The 17,634-nt window shown below is 43.9% G+C and overlaps 1 protein-coding gene across 1 annotated transcript; it reads left to right on the forward strand.

Annotated features, from left to right (window-relative positions):
• The first annotated feature begins 731 nt into the window (after window positions 1-731).
• Window positions 732-10,904, forward strand: LOC119166477 (gonadotropin-releasing hormone receptor-like). The gene is made up of 2 exons (XM_037417946.2): window positions 732-1,718; window positions 10,085-10,904. Exons 1-2 carry the CDS (start codon window positions 900-902, stop codon window positions 10,466-10,468), a joined length of 1,203 nt encoding a protein of 400 aa, XP_037273843.2. The 5' UTR covers window positions 732-899; the 3' UTR covers window positions 10,469-10,904.
• The last annotated feature ends 6,730 nt before the right edge of the window (window positions 10,905-17,634 follow it).

Raw genomic sequence — 17,634 nt, forward strand, 5'->3', positions numbered from 1 at the left:
ATTTTACCGAAGCGTGCGGGTCGAAGTTTACAATAAATTTTGAAAGTCGGCTAAAAGGAACTTCTTCTTTCCTCGACTATTGGCCCTATATACACAAAAACCACTGCGTCATATACTAAACTTCCACACCACTGGCTGATCTCAGCATAACGGTGTCCTAGTTACTGCAGCCACCACGAAAGGCCACCATATGTGCCCCCCACGTGTATGCGATAACACTGAGAGTCAGCATTAGGTTCAAATTAAAAAAAAACATTAAAAGTGCTCCAGGTGATGAGGTGCGTGTGACGAACCTTTTTCACCTGTGCCATCTCTACTTCCTTAGGTTCGAATGATTTTGTATGGACTAGAGAAGAGAGAAAGCAATTACAGCGCGGGACACATCTCCGCAGCTCCGCTCGCGCCTGACAAATTCTAAACATTTTTGCAGTGGTCGACGCATGAGGCATTAAACTCCTTCCATGAAGCCATTTCATGTCTATTTGAAAAATTGTTGCAAGGTCCTTTCTTCTCTCTAGAAGTGTGCTTTCTTTTTTAGCGGGCATTGGTACTTTTTCAGTGGGAAGCCTCATCGTGTCTGATGAGAGATGACAGCTTTTATTCTAGGGAAGGCACCTAAAGGCGACAACCAGCCAATGTTTGAGACACTGTTATTTTTTGTTGTACTTAGTAAAATGCATATCTATACAAGAAATAATTTTCTCTTTCTCTCACTTTTACTTACAGAAACAAGTGGAAATATATAAAGATTCACTCACGAGAGGAGATCTGCTGAACCCTCCAACAGTGGTCTCTGCATTTCAGAGCCTACTGTGCTCGCACCATGACTTCAGACATCCTGAACAAGAAGCCTTGCCTTTACATTATTTGCGCAATGCTACCGGCAGAAATGCCAGAATATGGCTCGCAAGGTCTGTTTAAAAGCTAGGAGAGCCATGGAAGCGGCAGTAAGCGACGCTTTCGTTACGAAAGACGACTACTTGTCCAGTACCACCACCACCACCTTCACCATCGATAACGTAACGGAAGCGAACTTCAGCCCCGAGGACGTGCTGGGTCCTCGATACCACAAGCAAGCACGCATCGTCATCATTATCATCATGATAGTCACCTCTGTCGTGGGCAACAGCGTTGTCTTGTGGAAACTTGTCGTCAGGCGTCGTCGCCGTCGCGTTTCGAAGGCCAGAGTGCTCTTTCTTAATCTGGCAATGGCGGACCTCTCGGTGGCCTGCGTCACGATGACGTCGCAGGTCGTGTGGGAGGTGATGGGCAGGGCGTGGATTGCGGGAGACGCCTTCTGCCGCTTCTTCAAGTTCTTACAGACGTTCGCCCTCGTCTCCTCGACGTACATGTTAGTGACAATTGCTCTGGACAGGCACATCGCCATCGCCACTCCTTTGGCTCCCAGCCCCGATCCGTGGAAGCTGGCGGCCGTCACTTGGCTTACATCATGCGTGCCTTCACTGCCGAACGTGTACGTGTTCCACAGCGTCGAAGTGACGCCAGGAAAGTGCTTTTGCGCGTCCATATTCTACGACCGCGGCGTGCCCCTCTATCACCGCCAGATCTACATGGGATTCATTTTCATCGCGGTGTTCTTAGTTCCCCTCGTCCTGCTCGTGTCCTTTTATACGGGAATACTCTGGGCCATGTGGAAGCACAGTTCGAGTAGCGGTAAAGTTGGTCAGCAAACAGCTTCGTCCCTGCCGCGAGCAAAGGTGGGTTGACCATTCGTGAGCATGCTTCGCACTGGCATATGTTTTATGTTCTAAAAGTTCTGATGGATTAACTTGCTCCTTAGACATGCTCCTTAGACATTGCTCGTTCGACATGTTCTAACGAAGCACTACTTGATGAAATGCAGATGAAACTCACCCGGACTTTTGAAAACAGAACTCGTACAAGCACATTTTTATGTTAATGAATACTTAACAAGCCATTTTCACACTTAAAAGTTAGGGCAAACTTAGGGTCGATTACATTTCCTGGTCAATATTTTGACATGGTTTTAACAGAAAGTAACCTGTCAATACTTCTAACCTCTTACATATTTAACTCGCTTCTCCAAGTATTCATTCAACCATTCGAAACATTGCTCGGCATATTTTGCCCAAAAGCATTTGAGGTACCTTTTGCAACCGCAATAACTCTTAAAAAATGGCATGAAGTAAGCGTTCAACACACAATAACAGCACGTTTGTCTAGTGAATAGGTCGAATATAGAATGGTTTCATATAAAATGCTAAAGAAGAAAAAAAAGTTAGTTGTGAGAGCAAAACCACAAGCGATTGTAGGTCACGAAAATTTCAGGTGTACTAGTAAATTTTTCGTGTTCCCGCCCTCTATTCTTTGAGCTCACTTATGCCCAAAGGCCAATGTGTGCCGATTACTTCAAGCCAGCTGATTTCAATAAAATTAGCTCCCTGCCTTCTTTCGGAAGTTTTCGTCATTAATGCCAAACTACAGGTGTGGGGGATGGGGTTGGAGTGCATATCGTTTGCAAGGGAACACTACTAATCCCCTCAAATTACCCACACAGCAGACCACAGTCATTGACAACATTGTGTGGGACGTCATATAAAGTGAAGCCACACAAGTGATGAAACTGAGGTGCACTACATTGTCTGCTGTCCACAAGGCAACGATCTTGTGTGTTTATCCGTGCGTCGTTAATTCAGCGTATGAATCTCAGTTGTAGGCTGTGCACGATTCTTCATATTATTGCGAAAACATTCGCTAAATGCTCGCTGCTAATGATAAGTTGTTGTCTCGGTATTCAAGTGCCTTAAGAAGCTATGCCAGTTTACCGCAGTGCGGCAGTGCTGTACCAAGTGAAGAATGAACATGCGTGAACTCTGCCATACGTAAACACTTTCCGTAACGGATACAAGCTGCCGCTTACCCAGAAATGTTTAAAGGATAAGGAGAGGGGGAAGGTTCAACTATATCCCGTGTATTTTTGTGGGTGCGTTGGTGTATGGGACTGCATTTATGTGCACGGGAACTTGAAAATTTTCAAAGAAAATTTTGAACTCCCCCCCATCCTCCCCATGGCTATGCTAAAGGTATGCCGGGTCTATACTCTGACTGCATGCATCTATCTGTATACGGCAGCTGCGCGACATGTGATAGGTAGCGCAAACCTCGATTGTAATACATTTCACCAATCCTTTCAACCAGATGCTAAATCACCGCTATCCTCGAACGTATGCACTCTTCCTATATCACTGATTTAAATGTTTAGATCGTACGCAAACTTCGCAGCGTTCCCATTTTACCTTACCGTAGCAGCCATAAACTTCAGCATGAGAAGATTGTGCACGTGGTGCCATTTGGTGATGCAAAGTGAAACCAGGCAAGCATATAAAAAACAACAGTGTTCAACTTCATTGAAAAGAAGTGTGGTTTCTACTGCACATTCAAATATGTTCGAGTGACAGCCGTCATAGTCAGACAGCTCCGAGGAGCTTCTGAGCATGGCACGGTCAGTCACAGACACGGTGCGGCTTTTGCAACGTGGTCATCATTTCGCTGAGCGTCCTTTTGCAGATTTTATACTCCGCATTTGTAGGACTGACATGCCTTACATGGTTTCCAATTTTATCGTCTTACAACTTACGCGAAAACAGTACTGTTAGATTGGGGTTTGGTATTGGTGTTGCGTTTTCTGACTTACTAAAAAAATAATTTCTAGTTTGCTCAGTATTTCTACCATCGTAGCCGTGACAGGAGTGTGTCAAAAACATAAAATCAGCAATATTTTAACATGGTAAAAAATTGCTGGAGTCAGCCTTAAAGCTTTTGTATTTTCTTCGCGCACACGCTCGTATAGCTCGTGTGTGAGATTCCCCTTTCTTTTTTTCTTTCTTTCTTTCTATCTCTTTTTAGTAGTCCCCGATCGCTTCCGGCAGCGTAGGGTTATATGGCAGTTTTTTTTATGTACTGGTTGATGCCCTTGCCTTTTTCTATTTCGCATGTTGTATCTTTTCTACCTTAAGAGTCTGCCATATTCCACGGCAACAAAGTTACGGCAACTCTTCTATGACTTTCATGTGTTTAACGTTGAGTGATCAACACTTTAAAGTTGTGTCAACATGTCATATAAATGTCAGCGGTGAATTCTTGGCCAAAAGCAACAATGACAACCATATCGAATATCTCGTAAAATCGATCGAGGTTGTGTCGGTTTGTGCCTTCAACAGCGCGACCAGACATGAATAAAAAAAAATAACAGCTTAACCACATAGGGAATGATGATGAGTGGGGCGAAGTGTTCGTTCGTCCATCCATTCGTGTGTCCTTCCACCCATGCATGCGTCCATGTGTCCGATCATGTTCGAGAATACAGGCGGCGCGCGGGTAACACGGACGAGACGCGAGCCAAGGAAGCCGAGCGCAAACGTCTTTAACGCGCCCGCCGCTCTGCTCCGTCCATGCCCCACGAACAATTCGCCTCGTTCAGCGACTATCCAGGAGACTGGGGGAGGCACTCGTTCGCGCGCTCAGGCAAAGCACGCGCAGTAGCCAATCGGAGAGTACCGGCACTTCGGAGAGTCGCGGCAGAGTAATTCCATCTAGGAAATGAGATGAGAAGTGGTCATCCATTTCTCTTTCTCGTATCTTCTTCTCTCGGTTACGTGTAACTAGTGACAAGGTTAGACTATAAGGAACTTCGCTCCTAAAAGGAGGGAACCATGTTAAGGTTAACAGACCGTATACATGACTGCGGTTTTTTATGTATCCCTGTAATAAACTTCAGATGACAAGGAGCGTCGTGTGTTATGTTCCTTCTATTCATTTAATCTATGCGTGTCTAGTCACTCTGTTGAATCCATGGGCCATTTGCAATGAGTTTCGCAAAATGCACCCGGGAATCTTTTTAATAAGCTTTTTTTTTCTGATGTTTGAAGGATAACCGCGTTGCAAGCTGCAGCCAAGCATTTGAAGAAAAGAAAAAAAAATAAACATGCTGAACCGTCACTTGAAGCGCTCGTACTTGAGTGCTTGAACTCTTGATAACAGCGTTTTCGTTTGCCCCTATTTGCTTGGACTCTTCTTTCATTTTTTTTCAACTAACATATTTTTATGCCCCACGAAATATGACGCGAGGTAGTTATGTAGCGTAGCAGATTTTTTTCCAATCATTTGATAAGCAAAAAAGGATCAAAGAATTGTACAAGAGGTGCAAAACGAAAAAACAGAGAAATATGGCTAGGTGGATGGAAACAAGTTTATTGATTCCGGCTAGCATGAACGTTTCGCCGAAAGCACCTGTTTTTGTCAAAAATCCTAGTTCAATCTGCTCGTCTGTGAGCCAAACGGCATCATGAAGTCAATTTTTAAAGCTAGTTCACGACTATGGGTGATATGTCCATTTCGAAAACTTAGCTAGTCCAAACAATGCACTATTATTTCACAAGTATTATAGAGTGAGTTTCCTTGGGAACGTTTTCTGCACCTCGTTTACGGAGCGCACGGATGTCTCCACCACGTAGGGTGGAAGCAGATTGAACTTGCCTGTTCTTCGAGGTAGCACCGAAAACACAACTGCGATGATGATGTTTCGTAATCACGAATTGACAAGGCCCACCAAGCGCTGAAGTTATTCGTAAAATAGCTGCGCTGTTATGTTATGCTATCTTATGTTATGTTGTCTTGTGTTGTGTTACGTTACGTTATAACTGGCTTGTTGGAGAAAGACTCAGGTCTATATGAACACAAAAACTCTATTTCAATAAGCTCTGCAGTGCCAAAAAAAAAATAGTAAGGTAGAAACAAGTCTATTGGAAAGCATGCACTTTACAAGGCTGATTGAAGTTTTCCCGTCATGCCTTGCATTCCATTTTCGAGATGTCATCAAACTTTATTCACCAATTTTGCCGCACTGAATGTTCCCACGTGCATCCCACGAGGGCTTTCATAGAAATAGATCTACCGTTAACCAAACTGGACATCCATGTATTATAAATTAGATGGGAAAACGTCAGTTCTTTCGCGTGGGAACTCGGGGATATGACCAATAAATGGATTGCAGGCGTCGTTACTTCAGCACAACTACGCCCCGTCCCATCAAGTATTTTTGAAAATTTCTGTGAGTTCATGCAGCTCCAAAAGATTTTCTGTTTTGTGGAATCCACTATGTCGCTTATTTTTTTAACTTATCTTTCAACGACCAAAACAGCGAAAATGTTCTGCACTCGAAGCTACCTTTCCCTCGGGTATTTCTATAAATACATCTCGTTCATTGGAGGCTGCCTCTATTTTTTATATTCATTTTTAATTCAGACAAAATAAGAAAGTATGTAGATGCAAATGAGGCTACGCCTAGTGAGCGGACAGCGGGTACTTCTTAATTTGAAATTACATTTCATCCAATCAAGTCTCCTTCAAACGGCCGCTGCATTTCGGGCCCCTCATTTAGTGTGTGGCGTATTATATATTTGTTTAACGTCATAACAAATGAATAAAGATAGAAAAGCATCTGTCTCCTATTGGCAGGGTAGACAAATAGCAAGTCAACGATGATTCAATTTTCCACCGTAGTTACCATTTCGCGGTAACCACGAACAAGCGTCCGCGTCCCGAAATCGGCATGCGAGAGTAAAGAAATGTGAAACGCAAATCTAACAAGAAATTTGGACTCATGAATTTTCTGATTTTTTATTAAATTAATTGAGTAGTCAGCGATAGATTCAATGCGTCTGCAGGTGGCGCACAATAACGGATCTGGGAAACTTGGTCTGACCCTTTTGTGTCTTACTTCAAGGTACACACTCATTAATAACCTTACTCTACATTCGCTGATACATATCACGGCGGGTGACGTTGACTAACGCTCCCATAACATGGTTCGGAATACATTTACGCAAGTACGCAAGAAACTGAACACGGAGCCGCCTTTCTAGTTCTGTTGAATAGAGAACCGTGCGCGGCATGTTGAAATATTCGGTTCGGCTACAAAGTGTGACTTACTTCACTTTCACCCTTTTCCGATGTTCGTTTAAAGTGGACACCATCATTTCTTTTTTGTCCTTCATTCTGTACCTTCTTTTTTTCTCTTCTGGGGTGAGGGTAGTAGGGTGGCAACCGAGATTTCGCACATGATGCAGGTGAGCTGTTGCAAAATCCTTTCCTAACTCTACCTGAATAAGTGTATCAGAAAAACTGTCACGGAAGTGATTTTAATGTGTCCTGCGAGAGCAACAAAAATTGAGAGGACGCTTGCGTTTCGCATTTCAGAGTAGTGAGCGATAGCGTTTCATCACCCGGTAGCGTCGCCTTCTCTTTCGCTTGTCATGCTTCACTCCCTGATGGGCACTTTATGCGTGCCCTGAGAAAAAGAAAGTCTGTGCGCGTAGCATTTTTCATTCTAAACCCTCTTAAGGCAGCTACTGTAAGTACACAGTTGTGAAGTATGCCTATACAACGCCATCAGTCACCCTTTTGCGAAGTAGTGAAGTGCCGAATTCACATCTGAAAGGCAATGCGCATACCTACGTATTCATCCTGATGTAAGTACTTACGTAGCTGCGCACTTAATCAAAGTTATCTATGATAATAATGAGGGTGGGGACGTTGGTGGTGGTGGCGTATTTGCTGACCCCTTTGTGACGGATGGACATCAGGCAGCTTTAAACCACTTACTCGGCACACAATTCACGCGGTGTGGTGTGACGACTGGTATGGCCGAAGGAAACTGACACTTTGTGCCTGTCCGAAAACAGTGAGGACAGGCCTTGGTACTTTAAATGATAGAGTGATAAGAAAAGCTGATATTTCCAGCGTTGACCCCATTCATGTAAAGTATAAAAACTATAATTCTAGCAGTAATAGAACCCGAGCATTCTGCCGAGCAGTCAGTTTTTATCGCAGAGTGACGCCAGCTTTTGAAGCTGCTTTAGATAAAGACCCCATGCAGGCGTAATGGTAATGACAGTGCAACGTCGATTGTAATTTAAATGGTGGCTATCTAATTTCATAAAAATCAACAGCATTCCATAGGTATGCTATGAATGAAGGACCACGTTACAAATAATAAAGCTGTCATGTCGGATCAACGAGAGTTGTGGTTTTAGTGGCGGCTCCACTCCTATAGCAGTCCAACCAAGAGTTTACTTATGTTATTATGATTCAGCAACGTTTATTCAATTATTTTTGAGCCCCGAAGTAGCGCTAACAACAGTTCCGTATGAAATTATTATCATCGCAACTCAAAGTGCACTTTCTTGCTCTGACGAGATTGCGTCAAGTCATAAGTTACCCTCTAAACGCTAGTGTAGTCGACGTTAGTGGTAAGCCCACGATGAATGTACACACTTACAAAAACACGTCAATCCATCTCGTGAAGCTTATTCAAAGACAAAAAAAGTTCAGCGTAGGCAATTATTCGCCGACTGCATCGCATGAAACAGATTCTCGCAAAGCGTGCGATCTGCCGAATGTTTTCCTTATGGACAACACCACCGACACCCTCACCTGCGCTGACTCATGGTGTCGCGGTAAAAAGCCGCAGTACATTATAGCCATACGTAAGTAACATGGTTTAAAAAAAAACACTCGAGCCCCGTTCGGCGAATTTCTACGAAACATCGTAGGACTTTTATTATCTATAGCTGCGTCAGTGGCCATGTTACGAATGGCGCTCATTTTATTGCCTTGTGATAACATTTACTTTAATACTTGTAAACATGGCCTTCGGTGTTCTAGGTTGACACACGTAGTCATGATGCTGCTCATATATCACATGCAACTGATCTTTGAGAGCCTTGAATAATCGATACGAAGTAAAGGCAATATCGAGGTGACGTTGATGGAACATACTAGCTTGTCACCGTTTGATTTTAGCTCGGAGCCAACAAATTCTGCCAACGTCACTCGAGCGCACTTGATGCCAGCTTTTGGTGAACTGTTTGGGCGGGGTAAACTTCAAGGCACTCGCAACGAGTAAGCCTACAGTGTTTCTCTCTCTCAATATTCTTTGATATTCTGTGCGGCGATTCGTGTTCAACATAGCCCTGATAAGTCTGACATCTTAAGCGATGCCTAGTTAGGGTTACAGAAGAGACAGATTTTAGAGGCGGCGTTGTCATACGCGAAAAACCTGGCGCTGGAACAAACTGGTTAAGTGACTCACGTAGGTGAGTCTGTCACGTGCGCATTTGTACGTTCTTTTTTAAAAAACTCATCAAGTTCATTTGCTATATTACGTTGCCCCGCCGGGGTGGTCTAGTGGCTAAGGTACTCGGCTACTAACCCGCAGGTCACGGGATTGAATCCCGGCTGTGGTGGCTGCATATCCGGTGTAGTCAGAAACGGTGTAGGCCCGCGTGCTCAGATTTGGGTGCACGTTAAAGAACCCCAGGTGGTCGAAATTTCCGCAGCCCTCCACTACGGCGTCTCTCATAATCATATGCTGGTTTTGGGACGTTAAGCCCCACGTATTAGTCAATCAGTGCTATTTTACGTTCACAGAGATCACAGATACCTGTATGAGAACGCAGGACGTCATACTCCGTCACCGGCGCCGAAACGTGGGTCAATAAACACAATGCCGACGGCGTAGGCTCGCCCTCACGCCATGTTCGCAACCAATGAGAGCCGTCTCGCATTTGCCGGTGTGAGAAAGGGCCTATGCAAGAAATAAGTAACAAAATAAATAAAGAAAGAAAGAAGAAAAGAAAGAAAGAAAGCATGGCAGCTCTGTCACGCAACCTTAAAGCTTCGTTTGTACGCATTGTCCTGGTAAGGAAAAAGCTTCTTCGTTTTTTTATGTATGTGGATGTACAATCCTGGGCTAAATTTGTGCCCGTTTGAAAATGGCTCGTTTTAGCTCTCTCTCATCATTCAATTCTAAGCGTGGAGGGCTTGTTTTCTGTGTGGGTGGAGAGTGTAAATATCATAATACGTAACTGTAAGGGTCATTATATTTGAGCATTATGTGCCAAATGTACAAGATCTTCTGCCTTTTATGCGCATTAAAATGATCTGCGCTTAATGTACTTTCGAGCATGTGTGCGTTGACCTCCATGGAACAGCTCGAATTCCCTGACTCCACTTTTGATCTTTCTTTTTCTTTTTCGTGCAGGTGAAGACGCTCAAGATGACTGCCGTCGTGTTCGGTGCCTTCCTCGTGACAAACGTGCCCTATATGGTCCAGGAGGTCATATTGGCGTTCGGAAACCCCGATATCTTGAACGCCAACGTGGTAGCTTTGTCGGGAGTGATTTCTGCTTCGAACAGCGCCATCAACCCGTACATTTTTCTGTATTTCCAAAAAAGTCACAGACGCAGAGGACGAGGCATGTGGACATCCTTGTTGAAGCATGTCCCCTGCCTCCAGCGCTGCATCGCCCGCTCCGACGACGGTATCGCGAAGGCGGCAACAGTGACCTTCACTTACTCTGGTCGCCACTCACGAACGGTAACCACGGTGAACTCCGAGTCGTATTCGGGAAGGAGCTTCACGTGAAAGAACTTGTGTACCATGAAACGCCAGCGAACCACTGGGCTGTGGCCGGGTCGGTTCAATCTGTTGGACAGTGTAATGCTCACGCACTTTATTGCACATTCTATAGCATTTGGTTTGTACTTTTTTGAAATCTAAGTGAAAAAAGAAAAAGAAGGACCACCGCATTTGTTATTTTTTCTACATAATAACGCCAAGAATGTCTTAATAGAGATGCTACTGAAGAGTGTTCTAGCGGGCGTTGTGTGCAAACTGCAAGGTTACACATTGTACAGCATGATTCCCAGGTTACTTTACTGAACTGACGAGCTTGGATTCGGCTTGCGTGTGAAAGCTCGGAGGGAGAACTTCGCAGATGAGGGACAATATCTGTTTAATGCGGACTAAAATATTTGTTAGAGTGATACAAAATAAAACGAACTACGTATATAAATGAAAATCACCTGTTTTTTGTGGTCTTCAGAAAGTTCTTCACAACCAGAACCATTGATCAAGAAGCGATATCATCACAAACGCCATTAGATTCCTGAAATTGTTTTCGTTCCAGGTGTTAAACGCGGAAAACGAACAACAATATTCTATGTTGTTTCTAAACTTCATCGTAATGAGACATTTTCATGCAACTCCTGCAATATAAGACCACGTAGAAGAAATATGCCTGCAAGTATACTTAAAAAATCGGAGGATCCTTAAGCTTCGCATTTAAAAGCTGAACGCGACAGCGTTATCATGTCCCTATCGCGTACTAAGCACTTAGTGCATGAAATCTTTTCGAACTTGCCGTTCACCCAGTACATTGCTTCAAATAAATAGGCGCAGTAACGTGTGAGACTTTTGTAATGGGTGACCACCTTTAAATCGCGAAGTCATTATGATACTCACGTGGCGCCTGATGCCTGATGGCAATGTACGCTTGTACCACGCAATATTGGTTCAATGTTTTATGTTCTATTGTGAAGCATGTACACAGGAGGCGCGTGTTTGTAAACCATGAAAGTTACTTTCGCAAGCAGAAAAAAAAACACGCGTGGATTTGTGGTAGGACACCCGCTTGCCGCGGAAACGACCATAGTTCGATCACCGCTCCGACCCGGAATCTTTCAATATTGTTTTTACTTGCATCTTTCAGGGTTTCTTGGTCACGCACAAGATGATTTTTCACTCACAAGCAACGACGCCGACGCCGCAATTTGTGCTAAACGAGCTCTTTTATGGTATTGCGTCTAAACGGCAAAGTTATTTATGTGATTTCAACTGCTTTCCTTTCAAGAGTTGCCTGAAACGACTTTGTCTAGTATCGCATAGAATCAATAAACAGTTGGTAATACAGAAAATATTTTATATTTTTCCAACATGGTCGAGCAGTATCCAAAACCACCCTAGAAAGACCACATTAACTACGTTTTTTAGCTCTTGTGTGACGAAAGCGACCATGCTTTTAAGTACTTAGCACTTTAGGGGCACGTCTGTTCATCCATTCATAGATCTCATTTTGCATAGTCACGCTCAGAGGCAAGCGTTTAATACATTCCCTAAACATGAGTAGCAGTGCCCAAAACCGAGTTCACATTAACAAAGAAGGTCTAAAATACTATAGTCAACAGCAATAGTTAACAAAGGCAATATTAATTTAGAATAACTAACCTGACTAAGATGCGTTTGGTCGCCGCCTCGCATAGCGGGCGATTGCTCCTCCCATCTGCACTTCGCGGGCGCTTCTCTGCTACGTCTGAAAGGGTGAAATAATAAAAAGTAGTGCGAACTCCCTATAAAACACGATTCTATAAATTCTAGGGCCGGGGTCACCCTACATGCTTCGCTCAAGCATTAACGTCACTGACACCTTGGTAAACGGAGCAGTCAGAACTGTACGAACGAAAATAGCAGCGTGACTGTGACACGCACTTCTTTAGGTTTAGCGAGTGAAGCTGCATTTAATTCCTTCTTTTATTCTTTTTTTTGTTACACACCAATGATGAACTATTAATGTAATAATATCTGGGATTTTATGTCCCAAAACCAGGATATGAATACGAGAGACACCAGAGGGGATGGCTTCATAAATTTCGACGATCTAGTGTTCTTGAGAATGCACTGATATGACACAGTATATACAAGGGCTTCTATGGTATTTACCATCTAAAAGCGACCACCGGGGCCGGATTCGAACACGTGACCTTCCAGTCAGCAGCAGAGCACTATAACTACTACACCACCATTACGGACGATATGACTAACCTAAAGCTAAAACTATACCAAGCAAAATAGTTGGGCTAACTGGATGCTACTCTGCTTTGTCGGCTAAGGCTGGCAGCAGTCATGGTTCATTGCTTAGCCTTTTACATTCACTTGAACATGCCTTCACTTGAATGAGTTTGAATTATAGGGACAAACGCTCCTGACTTCACTGGTGCTCAGCGAAGACATGCCATTAGAAAAGAAATAATCTTCTAATAACAGCTTGACAAGACATTGCAGCCGTCTGTTGTGAAAGCATTATTTCGAATCTTATAAATGACTCCGCATGAAAGGCTGTTACACTACCAGGTGTCATCCTGCACTCTGGACAGTAGTGTCGGGCACATGCTCCATCTGTGTCTCTCCGGTTCTTATCTGTCTATTCCCTTTATGCATCACCAAGGGCAGAGAATTGCAGCAACACTTATTTGCAAACTGAAGATTTTTTGCGCAAGCAGAAAGAAGGAAGAATGGGGACTGGATAGAGTGCTCTATCTATCTAACTGCTGAGAACAGGACCCTTGCCACCACTATCTTTGCGGCTGGACTGCTGTTCGCGCTGAAGACGTCTGCACCAATGTTCACTTAACCTTTTTCTCTTCTATTCACTTTTCTCCCATTCCTCCTTCCCGCAGGCGCCGCGCCGTGCTCCCAACCGGGCTGCAGACATTAGGCGTCTTCTTCTTCTTCTTCTAACCACTACCACCTCCACCCTTCTTGCTGCTTGCTCAGCAAGGCCGGATATCGGTCTTAGTTAACCTTCCTGCCTTTCCTTTCGTTCATCTTTCGGCCTCTCTTGCACAGCGTTCTATGTAACAACTTAATTACCCGCTTCTGCGACTGAATTCACGAACTTTTCGTTCCTAAGTGTTTGTTTTCATTGGCCAGCAGCTTTCAGGACGATGTGTCTAGCGTCAGGATTGGCTGAAAGTTGTTGCCGTAAAGATATCTAGCGCAAAGTTTTTTTGTGATTGTTTGGCTACGTATTACGTACTCACTTTTTCTGCGGCCTAGACAAAGCCCAAAAGTTACGAGAGCAAGCGATAATGCTCGCTTGCGCATCGTCATGATTGCTGTTCTCTGAAACCGGCCATGCATGAAAGGAGGGTATGTTTGGTCTGGTGCGCCCCTGCTTCTAATGTGATAGGGCGGTGAAGCGGGCAATTAAGCGCTGGCCGGGTGGCTTAAGTAAATGACGTGCCTTCATCACGATGACTCGTCGTAATGATAAACAGGCCTGTAAGCGTAATGAAAAGTAGTGTCAATGAACTGCTTAGTGAAAGCAACTGATAAATGCGACTTTATCCTCTAATTTTGACATCAAAAATGTAGCTAGAGGGACAGCCTGGCAGCACTTGCTGAATTTGGTAGAATTTTTTTTATTTCTAAAATTGAGTACATGGTAGTAAAAGAAAAGCCTTCAAATACGAGTGTCTGTTGAGCGCTAGTTTATTCATGGGTTTGCGTACCCACAACATATCCGTAACGTTTTTTCATGGGGTAACACGTGGGCCGTTAAACTTGCCACTTTCTACATTTAACAACTAAACGAACATTTCTATGGTAGATGCATTCACAAGAAAGCTTTGTATGAATGCATTCGACGTTTGACGTCTTTATTAATTCACATCCCGATAGAGAAGTTTAACAGCGTACGATATATAGCAGCACTCATCTGTCAAATGTGAAATTACCTAATGTAACGACGACTACGTGTTTCTTCGACGTCATTCGAAGAGGCCCGTTCTCCGATGAACCGAAATTTTCGCACCGGGGAACGGAACGCCTGCGTGACTATTACGGTGACGTAGGCTCGAACTTCACATACAGTAACTACCCATTGGCCAAATAGGATCACGTGACCAATTTTGCAGGCCAGGCCAACTGTATAGGCACAGCCTAGCGCTGCTTTCAACTCACTCGAACTTTATCGAGCCTTGCCTGGGGCAAAGCAGAATTTGTGCTGTAAACCGGCGTCAATATAGCGCAAGTATCCAGCTCCAAGTTGCGCGCATGCATCGCTTGTATATTTACCATTTTCCAGTTATTCCAGGCACTGAGAACAAACACGCGGTGCGAAGGTGCCAGTCAGAGCAAGATGCTATAGTGCTACTGCGACGTCGGCTGAAAGCATAGATTCGCCTAGCAACAGTCAAAGCACGTCGCAATTCGACTGACTCGAAAACCACACTTTCCGCGCCATTCAGGTTTTAGTGCATCGCTATAGTGTGCTGTTACTTATGTGGTTATAAAAGGAAAAAGAAGAGAAAAGTGAGTCGCGTAACTGTCTGCATCTGGTGCTACACCTAAACAGTAGCTCACAAGAGGTGGGGGTAATGAGGGATTAAAGGGATAGGATAAAAGGTATATAGAGGGAGTTATAGGCGCAGGGCAAGGGAGCGACGGAAGTAAAGAGAAGATAGGAAAGATGAACACGGTCGCAGGAGTCCGAGGACGGGGCACCACTTGCGAGAGCTCTTGTCGGCAACAGGAGATGGCGTATGCCTACTCCAGTCGGCCAGAGCTGCGCTGTCGTCATCGTTGGGGACCAGCGCCAGGAAGTGTCGTGGGACCAACCCAGTCGGCCAGAGCTGCACTGTCGTCGGAGATCGCGAGGGCACAACCGGTTGGCACGGAATCCAGCGAGCGAGTCTAGTGTGCTGTTACAATTGTACTAAACGCGCTGGTGCGTGCATCTACGCGTGAATTGTAATATATCTTAATGTTGTTATGCGACCTGCCAAAGAGTTCGACAATGATTTGGTGTCGCATACTACAGGCATACTGCACTCAAATCACTGCTGTAAAGGGGAACAGCTAGCGTCGCCCTTCAATAAACGTGGTACGGGTACTTGTACACTTTCACTGCGCTTGTACTTATTTGCTGTTGGTCGCAAATATCCACAGGGGGCGGAGCTCGCCATTTCTTTGTGTGTGTGTGTGTTGAGATGAAGATCTCAGCAATCTGAAAACACCACACTTGTATAATTCCCGCGTCGTGTTGATATCTTCAAAGACAGTGCTGAGTCATATCTTTTTCTTGCGCTGACTGTTTTCGCTTCAGAAGATGGCACAGTGGTGTCTAGACAACTTTTTGTTAGCGGTAGCGGCGTGAGTAGGCGCTTTCTCGTATTTCAAAGCTTTAAAAAAGGCGCTTGCCTGGTTAACTTGGCGCCACAGGTACATGTCTTGGCATTTTTCAACAAGATGGCTGTCTGGGTGCGAGATAGGCAATCTCTGGTCTATAGCGGAAGAGCAAGTGAGCGTCTGTTGGTGCTCAAGGGGTCCTTTAACCTGGCGGTTTCTATTTACGCCACAAACTTTTTCCAACTAACCTAACGTATACAGCTTCGGTGTACAAAGTGGTCCTGGCGGAATACTGACACTGCGTAGATCTCCAGCGTATATTCATTCATGCAGCCTAATACTACACAGCATAACATGCCCGCAACTGCGCAGATCAGCGTCATGTTCCCATTCATAAACATGTTCCTGCCGGAAAAGATCGTCTCTTGCTCCGTTGCTGAGTCCTAACAACCTCGCAACACCATGTGCCGGTATCGAGAAAAAAGAAAATGTATAAAGGTAAGGCACGGGCAACATTAAAAAAAATAACTTAAAAAAATAACCGCGTGCACTCATTTTCTCCAAAATCTGGCACCATTGCAATTCACGCATAAATGAAAAGTTGAAACTTCAACTACGCGATGTCATGCAGAAAATCTCTCACGCTTCCCCATAAAAAGCGCAGATGCAGCGTATTACAAAAGGAAAGCTAGCCATGAAAAGGTCTACACCAGGCACCACCTGTTTTTTTCTCTCCCCCCCCCCCCCCAAAAAAAAAGAAATCAAATTCAAAAGTTGCAAAAGCCAGAAGGACTACATATTTTATTATTTACGTATTTTGCTTCAGACACCTTCGTACAATTCGCTGCTTCAGAAACGTAATTTATGTGCGCATCATACCGTAAGGATTCTCCTCAAGGCTAATCCTTCTAATCCTTTGCCTCACCATCTACATGGCAGAAATTTTCTTCATTTATTTTTCGAAAGCCTCCCATCAAAAGCATCTTGAGAGTTATTTTTATCTTGTTTCCGTCTAACGTAACAGTTGCCAAAGATTATTACCTAACAAATGTGTTATTCTTTGTCCGAAAAACGTTACAAAAAAACGTGGGAAACACTCAAGAACTTTTTTTTTCGTCAAACAGTGAATCAGTTATTAAATAAAAATTGCAGCTTCCAAAAGCAATGCATTTATAGTGATATCAAAGTAGAGGAGCTTACATAAATCTAGACTTGCAGTTCCATTTGCACTCTACGCACATTGCCATTTTTATATTGCCCACAGCTCATGTCGAGTCTTATTCGAGTCTATGAATAAAAGCAGACTGACTTTGCTCAAGACCACGCAAGGCTGTAAACAGGAAACTGGATGCTTCTAAAGGTGATGTGTTTGCTTCAAGGTTGTTTTTGGGCCTTAGCTATTTGGTGCAGGTTCTATTTATTTATTTATTTATTTATTTATTTATTTATTTATTTATTAGTTAGTTAATTTATTTGGACACAATGTGCACCAAGATTTTGGTCCAATGAGGAGGGGCAAAAGTGAATTATAACAGCAAGAATACGTAAACATGAATTAATTGTTCAAAACACTCATATGGACACGCCTAAAGAGACAACGTCTCTAGGAAACAGCAACACGATTACAGCACATTTGAACACTAAACACCAAATAGATGGTTATCCAGTGACGTAGCAAACTTTTCATTCGCGCAAACCTCCTTGGGCAGTGAATTCCAGTCTCCAACTGTTTTCCGAAAAAAGAAACTGTGTGTGTAAGCATTATTTAGGGAAATGTGGTTGCCAATGATCGATCATGTTTGTGAATGGTTATCCTAGCAGTGGCTGGATGGATGCAACATGGT

Source organism: Rhipicephalus microplus, chromosome 1 (assembly GCF_043290135.1).
Source record: "Rhipicephalus microplus isolate Deutch F79 chromosome 1, USDA_Rmic, whole genome shotgun sequence".
NCBI lineage: Eukaryota > Metazoa > Arthropoda > Arachnida > Ixodida > Ixodidae > Rhipicephalus > Rhipicephalus microplus.